Source organism: Apteryx rowi, unplaced genomic scaffold, assembly GCF_003343035.1.
Source record: "Apteryx rowi isolate R43461 unplaced genomic scaffold, aptRow1 scaffold_1170, whole genome shotgun sequence".
Classification (NCBI taxonomy): domain Eukaryota; kingdom Metazoa; phylum Chordata; class Aves; order Apterygiformes; family Apterygidae; genus Apteryx; species Apteryx rowi.
This window is the reverse complement of record NW_020447387.1, coordinates 56,930-70,029: the sequence shown is the minus strand read 5'-3', so window position 1 is coordinate 70,029 and position 13,100 is coordinate 56,930. Positions and strand designations below refer to the sequence as shown.

At 41.1% G+C, this 13,100-nt stretch overlaps 1 protein-coding gene across 12 annotated transcripts in view; it reads left to right on the top strand.

The window, feature by feature from the left end:
* Nucleotides 1–12,445, top strand: part of IBTK (inhibitor of Bruton tyrosine kinase) — a 62,137-nt gene extending 49,692 nt beyond the window's left edge. For 8 of the 12 annotated variants that reach the window (XM_026082620.1, XM_026082668.1, XM_026082649.1 and 5 more), the window contains 3 exons: nt 8,232–8,300; nt 8,398–8,530; nt 11,345–12,445. In XM_026082620.1, coding sequence (XP_025938405.1) covers nt 8,232–8,300; nt 8,398–8,530; nt 11,345–11,470 — 328 coding nt within the window. In that variant the 3' untranslated portion in view covers nt 11,471–12,445. Of the gene's footprint in view, nt 1–751; nt 1,000–2,250; nt 2,373–4,832; nt 5,077–5,802; nt 5,850–8,231; nt 8,301–8,397; nt 8,531–11,344 lie in introns of those variants that run through there. The other 4 variants (XR_003256149.1, XR_003256155.1, XM_026082684.1 and 1 more) reach the window with 4 other exon arrangements.
* Nucleotides 12,446–13,100: the final 655 nt, after the last annotated feature.

The window sequence follows — 13,100 nt, the reverse complement described above, 5'->3', positions numbered from 1 at the left end:
GCTGAAGAGAAGATGAAAGAACGTGTTTTTAGTTTTTAATCCTGTGAGTATTATTTTAGTGGCTCTGTTAATGGGATTTATGAATAAATACTACTATGAATAGGAGATTATTAGAAACGAAGACTGAAGTAATTTAATGCTCCCAATGGTGTTTTGTTTGTAATTTGAAGTRTTTGCATCTGAGTGTGTGTGTGTATGTATGTATACACACATATATGTATATCTAAAAATGATTATACCTAAATTTTCTAACCTCTGTAGAAATTAGATTTTCTGTAGCATTTAGGTATGGCATATGTGAATCTGAGTTTGCTTAGGAGTGTTTCTATGTGACCACTGGGAGCATAAAATCAGTTTATTCAGACACAGTTCTGGCGTTTTCTGATCTAAGCTTTCTTATGAGCTGATTGATCCATTAAAAATTGTACCTAAACAATTGAGAAGGCTTACTGAAATATTGATGCATTGCTTAAAAATTGGTGTATTGTAATTATTAGGGAAGTGTTTGTAATTCTAAGGACAAAAGTAGCATATTCTGAGGTGCATGTAAATTATCATTGTCTAATAACTAGATATATATTGCTCTTCAGTTAAATTGTTTTAGCCTTGCACCCTCTTGCTACCTCCAATAAAACCTCCATTTTGGGATAAAATAATTATCTAAGTTTTGAGGAAAGAAACCTCAGCCTTATTTCTAAAAGTTTGTGTGACTGAGTTGTCCACCTACCTGCATCTCTTTCCCTGTCATCAGGAATTTTGAGCACTATGCATTTCCAACATATTTAAAAGACAGAGGGCCTTAAGAGCTTGCAGACTTCCCTACCTGCTGTCTGGGAGCAGCGCAAGCTGGCTGTCCTGCGATGGCAGGGGAGCCAGGAGCAGAGGGTGACAGCAGGGCAAGTGGGGCAGTGGCCTTGTTGACAAGTGCACAGTCCCACAGTTCTGAGCGAGGTGAGTAGGGCAGGCTTGGTAATGGCAACCAGGGTGAATCACAGTCAAGGACTGCCAGACAAGCCCATGGTGACAAGGCCGGGCTGGTCAAGGTCAAATCTGGAAGTCGAGGCAGGGTCAGGATCAATAAGGCTGGGCCAGGCATAGCTGCAGTGTAGCTCAAGCAGGGCCTAAGGTTGAAGGCCTGAGCTTAAATGCAGCTTCTGATCAAAGAGGAGGGCGCCCCCATGAGCCTTCTCASAGCTCTTTCTCACAACTTAACTCTTCACAGCAACCTGACCCCAAGTTACACAGCTGCACTGTGTCAGAGCTGTGCTTGAACACAGGCTGCCAAGTCTTGGGAGGGTGGGAAGAGTTTGCAGAGCCTGTTGGTGAACAGAGGGCCTTGACACCAATTACCTCCTAGTCTTTCATGAGAGCCCCTGTTCTCTCTCCATCCAAAAACAGTCCACCCTGTAAGGAAAAGACAGTTCTGCTGGGCCTTCCTCTTGGTTGCTTGCCTTATGTAGAAACTGGCCAGTGTTTCCCCAAAACTKAATTGCATTTTGTCCTATTGGTAGATAAAGAACAAAGCAAGGGGAGAAGATGGGTGGTTTCTGTGGGGGGTGGAGGCAGAGGAGAGGGAGAAGAGGGACTTGGAGCATGTGTGAGAGGGAGGGGCATTTGTCAGGAACAGAAAGCTGAGGTGGTTGTGAGTGCAGAGGTAGGACCATGAAGCACAAGCTATGGAAAACTAGGTATCATTAATTTCATTGCTAGCAGAATAATAAAGCTTTTCATATGGGAGACAGTATGGCCTGGTGATAAGGGAACTTGTATTGGATGCTATTCCTAGCTTTGTCAGGCCTGCTCTGTGATCTTCATAAAGTCAGTTTCCTTCCTTTTGCTTTTCTCTGTTTAGTCTGTGTAGTCTGGCCAGTCAGAAATATCTCAAAGTTGATTCTTTGAGCTGAATCCAGGCCTAACAAGCTAGCTGTCTGAAAATGATACATTAAGATACTAGGAGCCTAGATGACTAGATTGACTGTAGTCAGTGGGAAAAGAGGGCACTTCCCAAACTATTTCAGCTTGTTATGGATTGTCTCTGAAGGTGCTTATTTCTGTCTATTAGTTGTAAAGAGCCTAGGTGACTGGTTCATCCATTTGAAAGTTAGGGGCTTAGTTTCTAGTTTGAGGTAATTTTATTCTTTGACTGTACAGTTCCTGTCACAGTAGGCGCTGATACTGCCTGTGGCATTCATGGTCTATTTTGATGAAAACTAATTATCCACAGCCTTTTCTCCTCCTTTTTATGAAAAGGAAATTGAATGTGTGTAGAGCATAAGGGATCCTGATCTTTTGATGTCGGACTTACTGATGGGACACTGAAGATATTTGCATGGTTGGTGTTCCTGCTTTCTCTTCTTTCTTTGTATAAATTGTGCAGTAATTAAACTGATGCTTTTTATAAAGCTATATTCTTTATTTCAGTAGTCCCTGGATGGGACTTTTTGTATGGTTGTGTAAACACTCTTCTGTACACTGTCACCTTCCAGTTGTCTGCAACCCTGAAACTTTCTGTTGATTAGCTATGTCATGAATACAAAGATGTGAACTGGATTCAGTCCATAGGCAAATTAGCTGAAAAGCTGGGCTGTGTGGATGTGGCTGCATTGTTTCCAGGGTCAGCTCAGCCTTGGGAGTTATGCTGTGCAGCTGTGCATGTGTAGTTCATAGTCCAAGCTAATAATGTAGGCCTGGCATGGCTTAACTTTGTTGTGGCAGCCTGAGTTGTCTTCACTATGTTACTCCAGGGAACACTGAGGAGTCTTAGTGGAAACATGTCTTTGTGGCTTCACATGGGAATGGCCTAGTTTTGGCATAGCTAATATTGAGCTAATAAGTAGTACATGACTCAAACAGTACAGCAAAACCCAAGAGGTTCTGCAGGAGACCAGGCTTTGTGTTTTCTTTCTGAGGAGTCATTAGATCAGGGAAGTACCAGACCTGAACTGGCTTAAAATGAGCAAATCCTCAAGGAACACTGGGGAGTTGAGTGCTGAGACACCTCAGTGGCTGTGCAGGAGTCAGGACAAGTTCAGCCAACTGAGTTAATCAGGCTGGTTCAGTACTGAGCCAGTTTGTTTCCATGCAGAACCACTTGTGTCTCTACATCAGTCTTTAATTTTCAAGGCTTCCAAGTTCTATATTTTTGAAGCTTTTTCCATTTTTCTGTATATCCCAGCTTCCCTTTTCCCTCTGTTCCATTTCTCATATTTTGATGCTAGTTGAGGAATGAATCTAGCATGTTGCAATATCTGCAGTTGATTTAATATCTGTACTAAGTGTTACTAGCAAGAAACACAAATATAAATATGCACAAAGAGCTTCAAAATACCTGAATTGCTTACTACACTTAAAAGCCACACTTAAATTGAGGGAGATGACACAAGCACTTAAACTTATCTTTTAACTGATCACTAGAGTGTGCTGTGACACTGGAACTGTTAATTGTGTGTTTTAAAAAGAAGTCTTATTTCGTAAAGAACTTTTATCTGTTCTGGAACAGGCTTGTTAAATATAAAAAAACTATTTAAATTAGTTTGTACRGTTGTGCTGTGAGTTCTTTGGATTGTAGCTGTCAAATGGGGCAGGCAGGTAGGGGTTACTGTCAAACATGCATGTAGGTAGGCATTATTAGAGCAGGTGGAAGAAGAGATAAATCTGGGAGATGACACCAGAATAAGGTCATTTAGTAAGTTGTACAAACATGCTCTTAACACCTGTCCATCCTCCCTGCCCCAATAAAAAGTTCCTTCATCTCCTTTTCTCCTTCCTTCCTTTTCTTTGTTTCTTTCCTGATTTTTATTATCTTATTATCTTTTTTCTTTTCTTGTTCTTTGTTTTTTTCTAAAGTGCATGTAATAGAAGCTGGAAACTGATTTATCTGGACTTCATCCTAAAAGTAGTCCCATGCTGTTGAAATCATAGAATAATTTAAGTAGGAAGGGACCTTTTGGTGGTCCTCTAGTTCAGCTTCCTGCTCGAAGCAGGTGCAACTAGATCAGGTTGTACAGGGCCTTGCCCAGTCAAGTTGTGAGTATTTCCAAGGATGGAGATACCCCAACCTGTCTGGGAACCTGTTCCATGGTTTATTCCTTATTCTATCACTGTGCACCTCTAAGAAGATTCTTGCTGCATGTTTTCTGTACCCTCCCATTAGTTAGCTGAAGGCAGCGATAAGGTCTCCCTTTTGCCTTCTTTTCTTAGGTTTGAGCAAACAGTTCTTTCAGCTGTTCATGTCATGCACTCCAGCCCCTAATCTTGCTGGTCCTCCCCTGGACTCATTATATTATGACAGAGTCTTTTGTATACTGAGGAGCCCCAAACTGAACACAACACTCTGTATGTAGACTCACAAGAGCAGAATAGAGGGGAAGAATCACTTCCCTTGACTGTCTGGCTACACTCTTGCAAATACAGTGCAGTTGCTGCAAGGGCACACTGCTGACTCATCTTCGACTAGTTGTCTACCAGGACCTCCAGGTTCATCTCTGCAGAGCTGCTTTCTAGCCAGTCAGGCCTCAGTCTGTGCTGGTGCATGGGGTTATTCTCTTCCAGGTACAGGACTTTGCACTTGTCTTTTCAATTTCATGAATTCCTCTCTGCCCATTTCTCCAGCCTGTTGAGGTCCGGCTCACCCCCCAGTTCATCTGTGACATTGCTGAGAGTGCACTGTCCTACCATTCAGACAATCAATAAAGACATTAAACAGTATTGGTCCCAGTATCACCACTAGTAACTGGTACCAGTTGGACTTTGTACACCTGATTACAACCTTTTGAGCTCAGCAGTCCAGTCCACTCATCTTCTAGTCCRCTTACTCAATTCATATCTTCCAGACTGAATATATGGATACAATGACAGACCATGTCAAAGGCCTTGCTAAAGCCAAGGAAAGTGACATCCACTGCTCTCCAGATGTCCACAGAGCCAGACATATGATCATAAAAAGCAACTGAGTTGGTCAGACATAATTTGCCCTGGGTGATAAATCCATACTGGCTGTTCCCAGTCATCTTGTCCTTCATGTGCTCAGAAATGACCTCTGGAAGGATTTGCTTTGCAGCCTTCCTGGCGAGTGAGGTGAGACTGTAGTTTTTCTCGAAAATGGCTGCAACATTTACCTTTTTCTTGTCATCAGGAACCTCCCATTGAGCTGTGGGTTCATGTTTTCCTTAACTTTTTTTGGTGTTGCTAATAAAGAAGCCCTTCTTCTTGCCCTGAACATCCTTCCCTTGTTTCGACTCCAGCTGAGCTTTGGCTCTCATAACTCTATCCCTGTGCACTTAGACAGTATTTTTATATTCCTCCTTCATAGCCTGCCCCTGCTTCTACTGTCTGTATGCTTCGTTTCTGTGTTTGAACTGGTGTTCCCTGTTCATCTGTACTGGCCTTCTGTATGAGTGCTTGACTCCAGGCGTGTTGGAATGGACTGTTCTTGTGCATGGAGAAGGCTGTTCTTGAGTGTCAGAAATGAATCCAGATACCGTCTTTTACCTAGAGCAGATTTGAAGCAAGTCCTTTAACTTTCATGTCATATGAGGCCATAAAGCCCCATTCACAACGATAGTTAGAACTTCCAGTTTTGTTTTAGTAAATTATATTCTTGTGGCAACACTGTCTTTTGACACAGGCATGTCACTTCTGTAGTGGCTCTACAACTGCCACTAGATGTATCTATAAGTGCAGTCATATCCCTTCTTGTTCCTTCCTTTTGCGAGATTATAGCCAAGTTTTAGTCTGCTATCAGAAGATGAGCAGTGGAAGAGTCAATTTCAGTTAATTTTTTCTGTATCTATGCCACTTTAGATTATTCTTCCTTGAACCTGAGAGACCAAAACTGAAAGCTCTTCCACGTGAGTTTTGTCCAGTGTGGTATGTGTTGGCAGAAGTATTTGTTTAAAATAGAAACAACTTGCCCAATGTATTTTTGAGTCAAATTTGTTTTTTGTTTTTTTGGAGTTTTTTTCCAAGCAACATACTTCTGATATGTTGCCATGATCAGTGCACCCTGCATTCTCTCCTTTCTCTTCCAGCCGAGAAACTCTCAACTTATGGTTGTTATTAGCTTCACTTCACACAACCTTATATTTTATGCTTCTGAACTTCCTTTCCTGTTGCTTTATTCAACAGTCATACTGTTTATTATCCTTTGCTAAATTAATAGCGCCTATTTTGTGTCTGCTGGTTTGATTGCTGTTGCTTCTTGTTCCAACCATCGTTAACTTTAAGATGATTTTTCTTTTAATTAAACATTTATTTAAACAAAAATTGCCATCCCTTTCCTAGCTGATTTCACACTCGCTTTGTGTGTTAACTTATTCTTTAAAATAAAGATTATGTGGCACTTCACTGGGTGTCTTATGGAATATTTTGCCAAAGGTAAAATGGAAAAAAAATCAAGATGCTGGTGTTCTACTTGTTTTTTTTGTCTTTTTGTTTTTTCCTTTTTAACTATTATTTCCTTAAACACCTATGGAAAAAGCATTGCATATTAATGAGGTCAAACTAACAGAACTAGAGCTGTATAGACACTCAGTCTGGAGTATAGTAGTGCAGACTTGACTACCCCTGCATGGAGCTGTTGCTTCATGTGTCAGTTCTGTCAAAACTATGGAATGGTGGTTATCCAGAAATTACCGATTTGGAGTGCACCACACTTTTTTTTTTTTTCCTTCCACTCTATGCACTGTCTCACTGATATGGTCAGCATTACTGCAAATGGAGGCAAAGGATCATATTTAGTCACATGAACTGTGCTTTTTCAGTGGAAACGTGGAAATAATATAACCTTGCAGAAGGTGGTTCTACTGGGTTTGATCCAAGGGAGTGACACCTTAGGGAGCCTCTTTTAATGTCCACTATTATCCCCGATGGCTGTTGGTGCAGATATATATATATATATATATATATATATATTTTTCCAAAGCAGTTAACATTTGTTTTATTTCTGTTCCTTGGGTAGTTGGCTGTTTGGTGGGCAAAATCCTGTTTTATTGCAAAAAGCTGGGCATGGTTCATTTGGATGTCATTTTTGATGATGGATGCTCCTTTTCATAGTTTTTGAAATCTTGCCCTCATCGCTTAGCAGTAGGAATGATAGTTCTTGTTGTCCTTGGAGTTGTGTTCAAGGGAAAAAATGTCAGGCAGAGAACTTAGCGGTTACTGGAATTCCCTTATTAGAGAGCTTTCTGTAGATTTTTCCTCGTATCCAACACTTTGTGGCCACTTAGAGGATTACTGAAAAGTTAAAGAAATGGAGACTTATTTATTGAAATACCAACACCATTAGAGTTTTGTTTGTGGTGTTGTTGTTGTTGTTTTCTTTTTTCCTTTTTTTTTTAATGATGCCATAGAATATTTCAAAAAAAATTCTGTTAGCATTTCACCATATGACCTACACTCCTTTAGGGCTCTAGAAATTGCATGTTGCCAAAGAAAGAGATTACATAACAAGAATAGGTCCCTATCTTCCTATTGGTGAAGGATTTCTCCTGACAAATATACTTCTGGCTTAAATATACCAAACATGTCTTCCTGTTGTAGATAGGTTAACATTTTGCAACAGAATAAAATGTCTTGCTGTTGAGAACTCTTTACTGGTATTTATGAGGATTCTTTTTTCAATCGCATTAATTCTAATTTTAAGCTATTCTTATGAATGTGGGAGGTCCTTGTATAGACCTTGTATAGATATGGGCTTAAAGAGCTGACTTACACTTGAGAAAATAATTTATTAGTACTGTTATTGTAGCAACAAATGAATGGCTCTTTTACCTGAAACGTTTACTTGGAATACAAGGCAGTTTTTTATCTTGAAGCCACCTTCTTTTCATATTAATTCCAAAGAGATTTATAGTCTATGCTGTTGTGCATAACTCGGTTGACTATTATATGTGTAAAAAAACAAAACAAAACTCTTAAAAAAAAAAAAAAAAAAACAAAAAAAAAACACCCTTTGTTCAAATGCTCAGATATTAGGAAAAAATGAAGTTAATGCCTGAGCTGAAAATCAATGAAAGTTCTGGTTGTCAGAAATCAGCATCACTGTGTCTCCTCCAACCACAATATCACAGAGAGAAATTCAGCATCAAATCCTATGCCTATCTTCTGGGAGAATCCCCTCCACACACAAATTTGTAAATGGCTACGGTGAATTTGTAATTCATGGTATGATCCAGCAGAACACTTTGTCAGTGACTTCTTCCTTCCTTCATTCCTTCCTACTTTTTTTCCAGATATACAACCAGAAGTAGCCCAGGCCTAGAAGACCATGTTCTGGATTCTCCACAGCTGGAGAGTCATAAGTAAGTTTGACACTGGCTTAGATTTTGTATCTTGTTTTGTGTCTTGTGCTGACCTTGTTCTTGATGTTACCTCATGATGTCATTTACTTTTTTGCAGTCCTTGGTTAGCAACATCCCCGACTAGCTCTCCAGTAATAGCACCTGTCATGTTTGCAGCTATTGTAGAGGAAGAGCTCCAGCAAGAAGCTGCTCTTATTAGGAGCAGAGAAAAGCCTTTGGCTTTGATCCAGGTAAAGTGCTAAGTTACTACAGCTGGAAAGCAGTGCAAGGAGTTTCCACTAGCTGTTCTGGAGATCAGTTTTTAGATCAGTTATGTATTGATATACTAAGTATAATTTACATAATGGTATAAAATACAATTTAACAATAACTTCGCATTGCTGTTTGGTAAGGTAAGGGTCTGTATTAAAATCAAATTGACTGAGTCCATGATTATATATTAACAGAATCATAAAATAGTTGAGGTAGGAAAGGACCTCTGGAGATCACCTGGCCCCACCCCCTTGCTCAGAGCAGGGTCAACAACAGCAGGTTGTCCAGCACTGTGTCCAGTTGAGTTTTGAATATCTCCAAGGATGGAGATTCCACTGCCTCTCTGGGCAACCTGCTCCAGTGTTTGACTACCCTCATGCTAAAGAAGTCTTCTGTCTCTTATTTTAAATGGGAATTGCCACTATTTCAGTTTGTGCCCTTTGCCTCTTGTCCTGTCACTGTGTACCACTGAGAAGAGTCCAGCCCTGTTGTCTTTATTGCCTCTCATCAGGCATTTATATACATTTATGAGACTCCCCTCGATTCCCCTCAAGTCTTCTTTTCTCCAGGCTAAAAATCCAAGCTCTCTCAGCGTCTCACTCTCTGTCAGATGATCCAAGCTCTTAATCATCTTTGTGGCCCTCTCTTGGACTCGTTCCAGCAAGTCCAGGTCTCTCTTGTACTGGGGAGCTCATGACTGGACCCAGCACTCCAGATGTGGCCTCACCAGGGCTGAGCGGAGGGGAATGATCACCTCCCTCCACCTGCTGGCAATGCTGTCCCTCATGCAGTCCAGGATGCTGTTGGCCTTTTTTGCTGCAAGGGCACATTGCTGGTTTGTATTCAGCTTGTAGTCCACCAGGACCCCCACGGTCTTCTCTGCCAAGCTGCTCTCCAGCCGGTCAGCCCCCAGCCTGTTGTGATGCCTGGGGTTAATCCTCCCCAGGGGCAGGACTTGGCATTTCCCTTTGAACTCTGTGAGGTTCCTCTCTGCCCATTTCTCCAGCCTGTTGAGGTCCCTCTGAAAGGCAGTGCAACCCTCTGGTGTATCAGCCACTCTTTCCAGTTYTGAACTGTTGGCAAACTTGCTGAGCATGTACTATGTCCTATCATCTAGGTCATTAATGAAGTTGTTAAACAGTATTGTCCCCAGTATCATCCACTGGGGTCTATACTAATGACTGGCCTGCAGCTGGACTTTGTGCTGCTGATCACAACTCTGAACTCAACAGTTCAGCCAATTTTCAGTCCACCTCACTGTCCACTTACCTAGCCCATACTTCCACAGCTTGTCTATGAGGATGCTGTGGGAGACGGTGTTGAAAGCCATATGAAAGTCAAGATAACATCCACCACTCTCCCCTCATCCACCAAGTCAGTCCTCTCATCATAGAAGGCTATTAGTCTGGTTAAGCACCATTTTCCCCTTCACAAATCCATGCTGACTACTGATCACTTTCCTGTCCTTCATATGTTCGGAAATGACTTGCAGGATTAGTTGGTCCTTCACCTTCCCAGGGACTGAGGTAAGGCTGACCAGCCTGTCATTTCCTGGATCCTCCCTCTTGCCCTTCTGGAGTCAGGGATGACATTTGCTCTCTTCCAGTCCTCAGGAACCTTTCTGAATCACTGTGACTGTTCAAAGATTATTGATTGTGGCCTCGCAATGGTGTTGGCCAGCTCCTTCAGCACTCATGGGTGCTTCCTGTCAGGTCCCATGGACTTGTGTATGTTCAGTTTGTTTATATGTCTCCTAACCTGATCCTCCTCCACCAAGGGTGAGTCATCTTTGCTTCAGACTTCCCCACTGGTCCCCGCCTGGGATTGCTGAAGGCCAGTCTTGCCAGTAAAGACAGAGGCAAAGAAGGCATTGAGTACCTCAGCCTTTTCCATGTCCTTTGTCATTCAGTAGCAGGCCCACATTTTCTGTAGTCTTTCTTTTGCTGCTTATGTATCTGTAGAAGCCTTTCTTGTTGCCCTTTGTGTCCCTCGTCCTGGCTTTCCTGGCAGCATTCCTGCGTGTTCACACAGTGTGTCTGTTTTTTCTCCCAGGTCACCTGTCTGTGTTTCTATCTCTTGTATGCTTCCTTTGTGTCTGAGTTTAGTCAGGAGCAAATTGTTTATCCATGCAGGCCTCCTGCCACTCTTGCCTGACTTCCTGCTTGTCAGGGTGGACTGTTCTTGAGCTTGGAGGAGGTGATCCTTGAAATCAGCCAGCTCTCCTGGAGACTCCTCTTCTCTCCATGGCCATATCCCATTAGATTCTTCCAAGCAGATCCCCAAACAAACCATAGCCTGCTCTCTTGAAGTCCAGAGTTGTGATTCTGCCTTTTGTTTTCTTCCCTTCTCTTGGGATCCAGAATTCCACCATCTTATGGGTGGCCAATGCTGCCCCTGACCTTCGCATTCCCAACCAGTTCTTCCGTGTTTGTGAGTATTGAGTCCATCAGATCATCTCCCCTCATCAGCTCCTTGATCACCTGTGTTAGGAAGCTATCATCAATGCATTCTAGAAAGCTCTTGGATTGCTTGTGCCATACTGTATTGCCCTTCCACCAGATTCCGGGATGGTACAAGTCCCCCATGAGACTTGTACCATCCTGAGATGGTACAAGGGCCTGAGAACATGAGGCTGCTTCCAGTTGTCTGAAGAAGGCCTCATCTACTTCTTCCTGATCAGGCAGTCTGTAGCAGATACATTCAGGGCCACTAAAGCCTGTTCATAATTGTGTTATTGGTGTAAGTGTAGCTCTGGCACTGAAATATGCTTTTTTTTTCTATCCTCTTTCCAGATTGAGGAGTGTGCTATTCAAGATTTATTAATCCACTATGAAGCTTTTGACAACCCTGATGAGTTTGTGACTGTTGAAAGGGCTTCACAGGGACCTATAGCAACACCTATGTGGAACAAGCACTAATTTTCACTGTTCACAGTCCATATTATATGTGCACTTCTGAAGGTTTATTTCTTGATACAGGCAGAACTGGACTGGAAGAGCAGGAATCTTGTAAATTTACCATCAGCATTAAAAAGCTGCGCATAATCTATAGGCATTTGGTAGAGAGAATGGAAATTTGTTCACTGTGCCCATTACCTGCAGTATATATTGTATGTATGTTTTGAGAAAATTTCTTTAGCAAGCCCTATTATTAGCAATGTTACATGAAGTTGTAGATTGGAAATGCATTTGCTTATCTTAAGTTTTAAATAAGAGTTTTCTTTTTTCTGTTAAATTCACAGGTGGTTGAAAAGCACATGCTTATTTTGTGATTTAATGTGAAATTGAATGTGCAGAATTATGCATCTTTAAAGGTTATGTTCTTCAGAATTTACTGGCAAACTGGGAATATCCCCAAAACTTTGCGCTTAGACTTCATGTAAAAGTACAGTCTGATAATGCAGTTTTCCTTAACTTGTGTGTGAGTACTGGTTCTCTGATTGTTGTGACCAGTACTTTTGACTGTCATGCTCCATGGTGAACCTCTATGCTGTACCTAAGTGCCCTGCTGTTGCCTGTTCTCAGTTCAGTTGTGCATGTTTTTTCACTGTTGTGAGACTGGCCTTTGAGCAGCCAGCTCTGTTGTGAAGTAAAGCACACAGTTGAATATGATATGGTGGCACTTAGTTAGCTCATCTATAGACTTATTCTGGTAAATATGGTACAGTTTTAGAACCACTGTGTTTAAGGTACAATTTACTTGAAGTGCTGAGGAAATATAAAATCTCTATGTTCATTGTTAAAGCTATAGGGATGAATGCTTAATTGTGGAATCTGCAACACCTAACCTGCAAAGATTATCATAGGTGGCTTTCAGTATTGTGTGTTCCAAAGTCCTCTGTGCCTGGTTTCTTTCAACAAATTTATAAAAAATGAGTAGCCTTATCTACAGTATTCTGTCTAGTTTGTCTGCTTGTGTAGGTGTGTTTGAACTTGAACTTTTTCAGTAGTGTTGGTACTTACAAACTGAAAAACTGGAATTGAGAGAGCTACAGAAGATGAATGGATGGAATTGATCACTGTGCGATAAAAGATCTGAATTTTGGAAAAAGCTATGTAGTTATGTCTAATGGTTTCAGGTTAAGCTACACCAACCCCCCACCCCCCAATTGTAAACAAATGCAATAAACCATAAAATCTTGATTTACACAAAGTTAGTATACTTTTATATGCTGTTTACATATAATCAACACTTCAGGTAACTAGAGTAATCTAAAAGTATTTCTTCTATGTATAAAACATGAACTGTAGGTATTGTGAAGCTACGCATACAAGGGAAGATTACTTATGTAGATTTTAATTCTATTTTAAATTCTACTGGTGATTCATTCAATATACTGATGAGAATATTTGCATTAGGTGCTTTACTTGATCCAGTGTAGGGCCTTAGGGCCTTCTGAAACTCTCCTTTTGAATTAAAGGAAAGCTTGCGTACAGTGAGAAATAGCTTTAAAAGCAGTGGGCTTTTTCATGTTGTTATCCTAGTCTGTTCTCAAATATACAATTATTTTAATGTTGCTAGTGTGCATTTAAAATTTTTTTTTTAAAT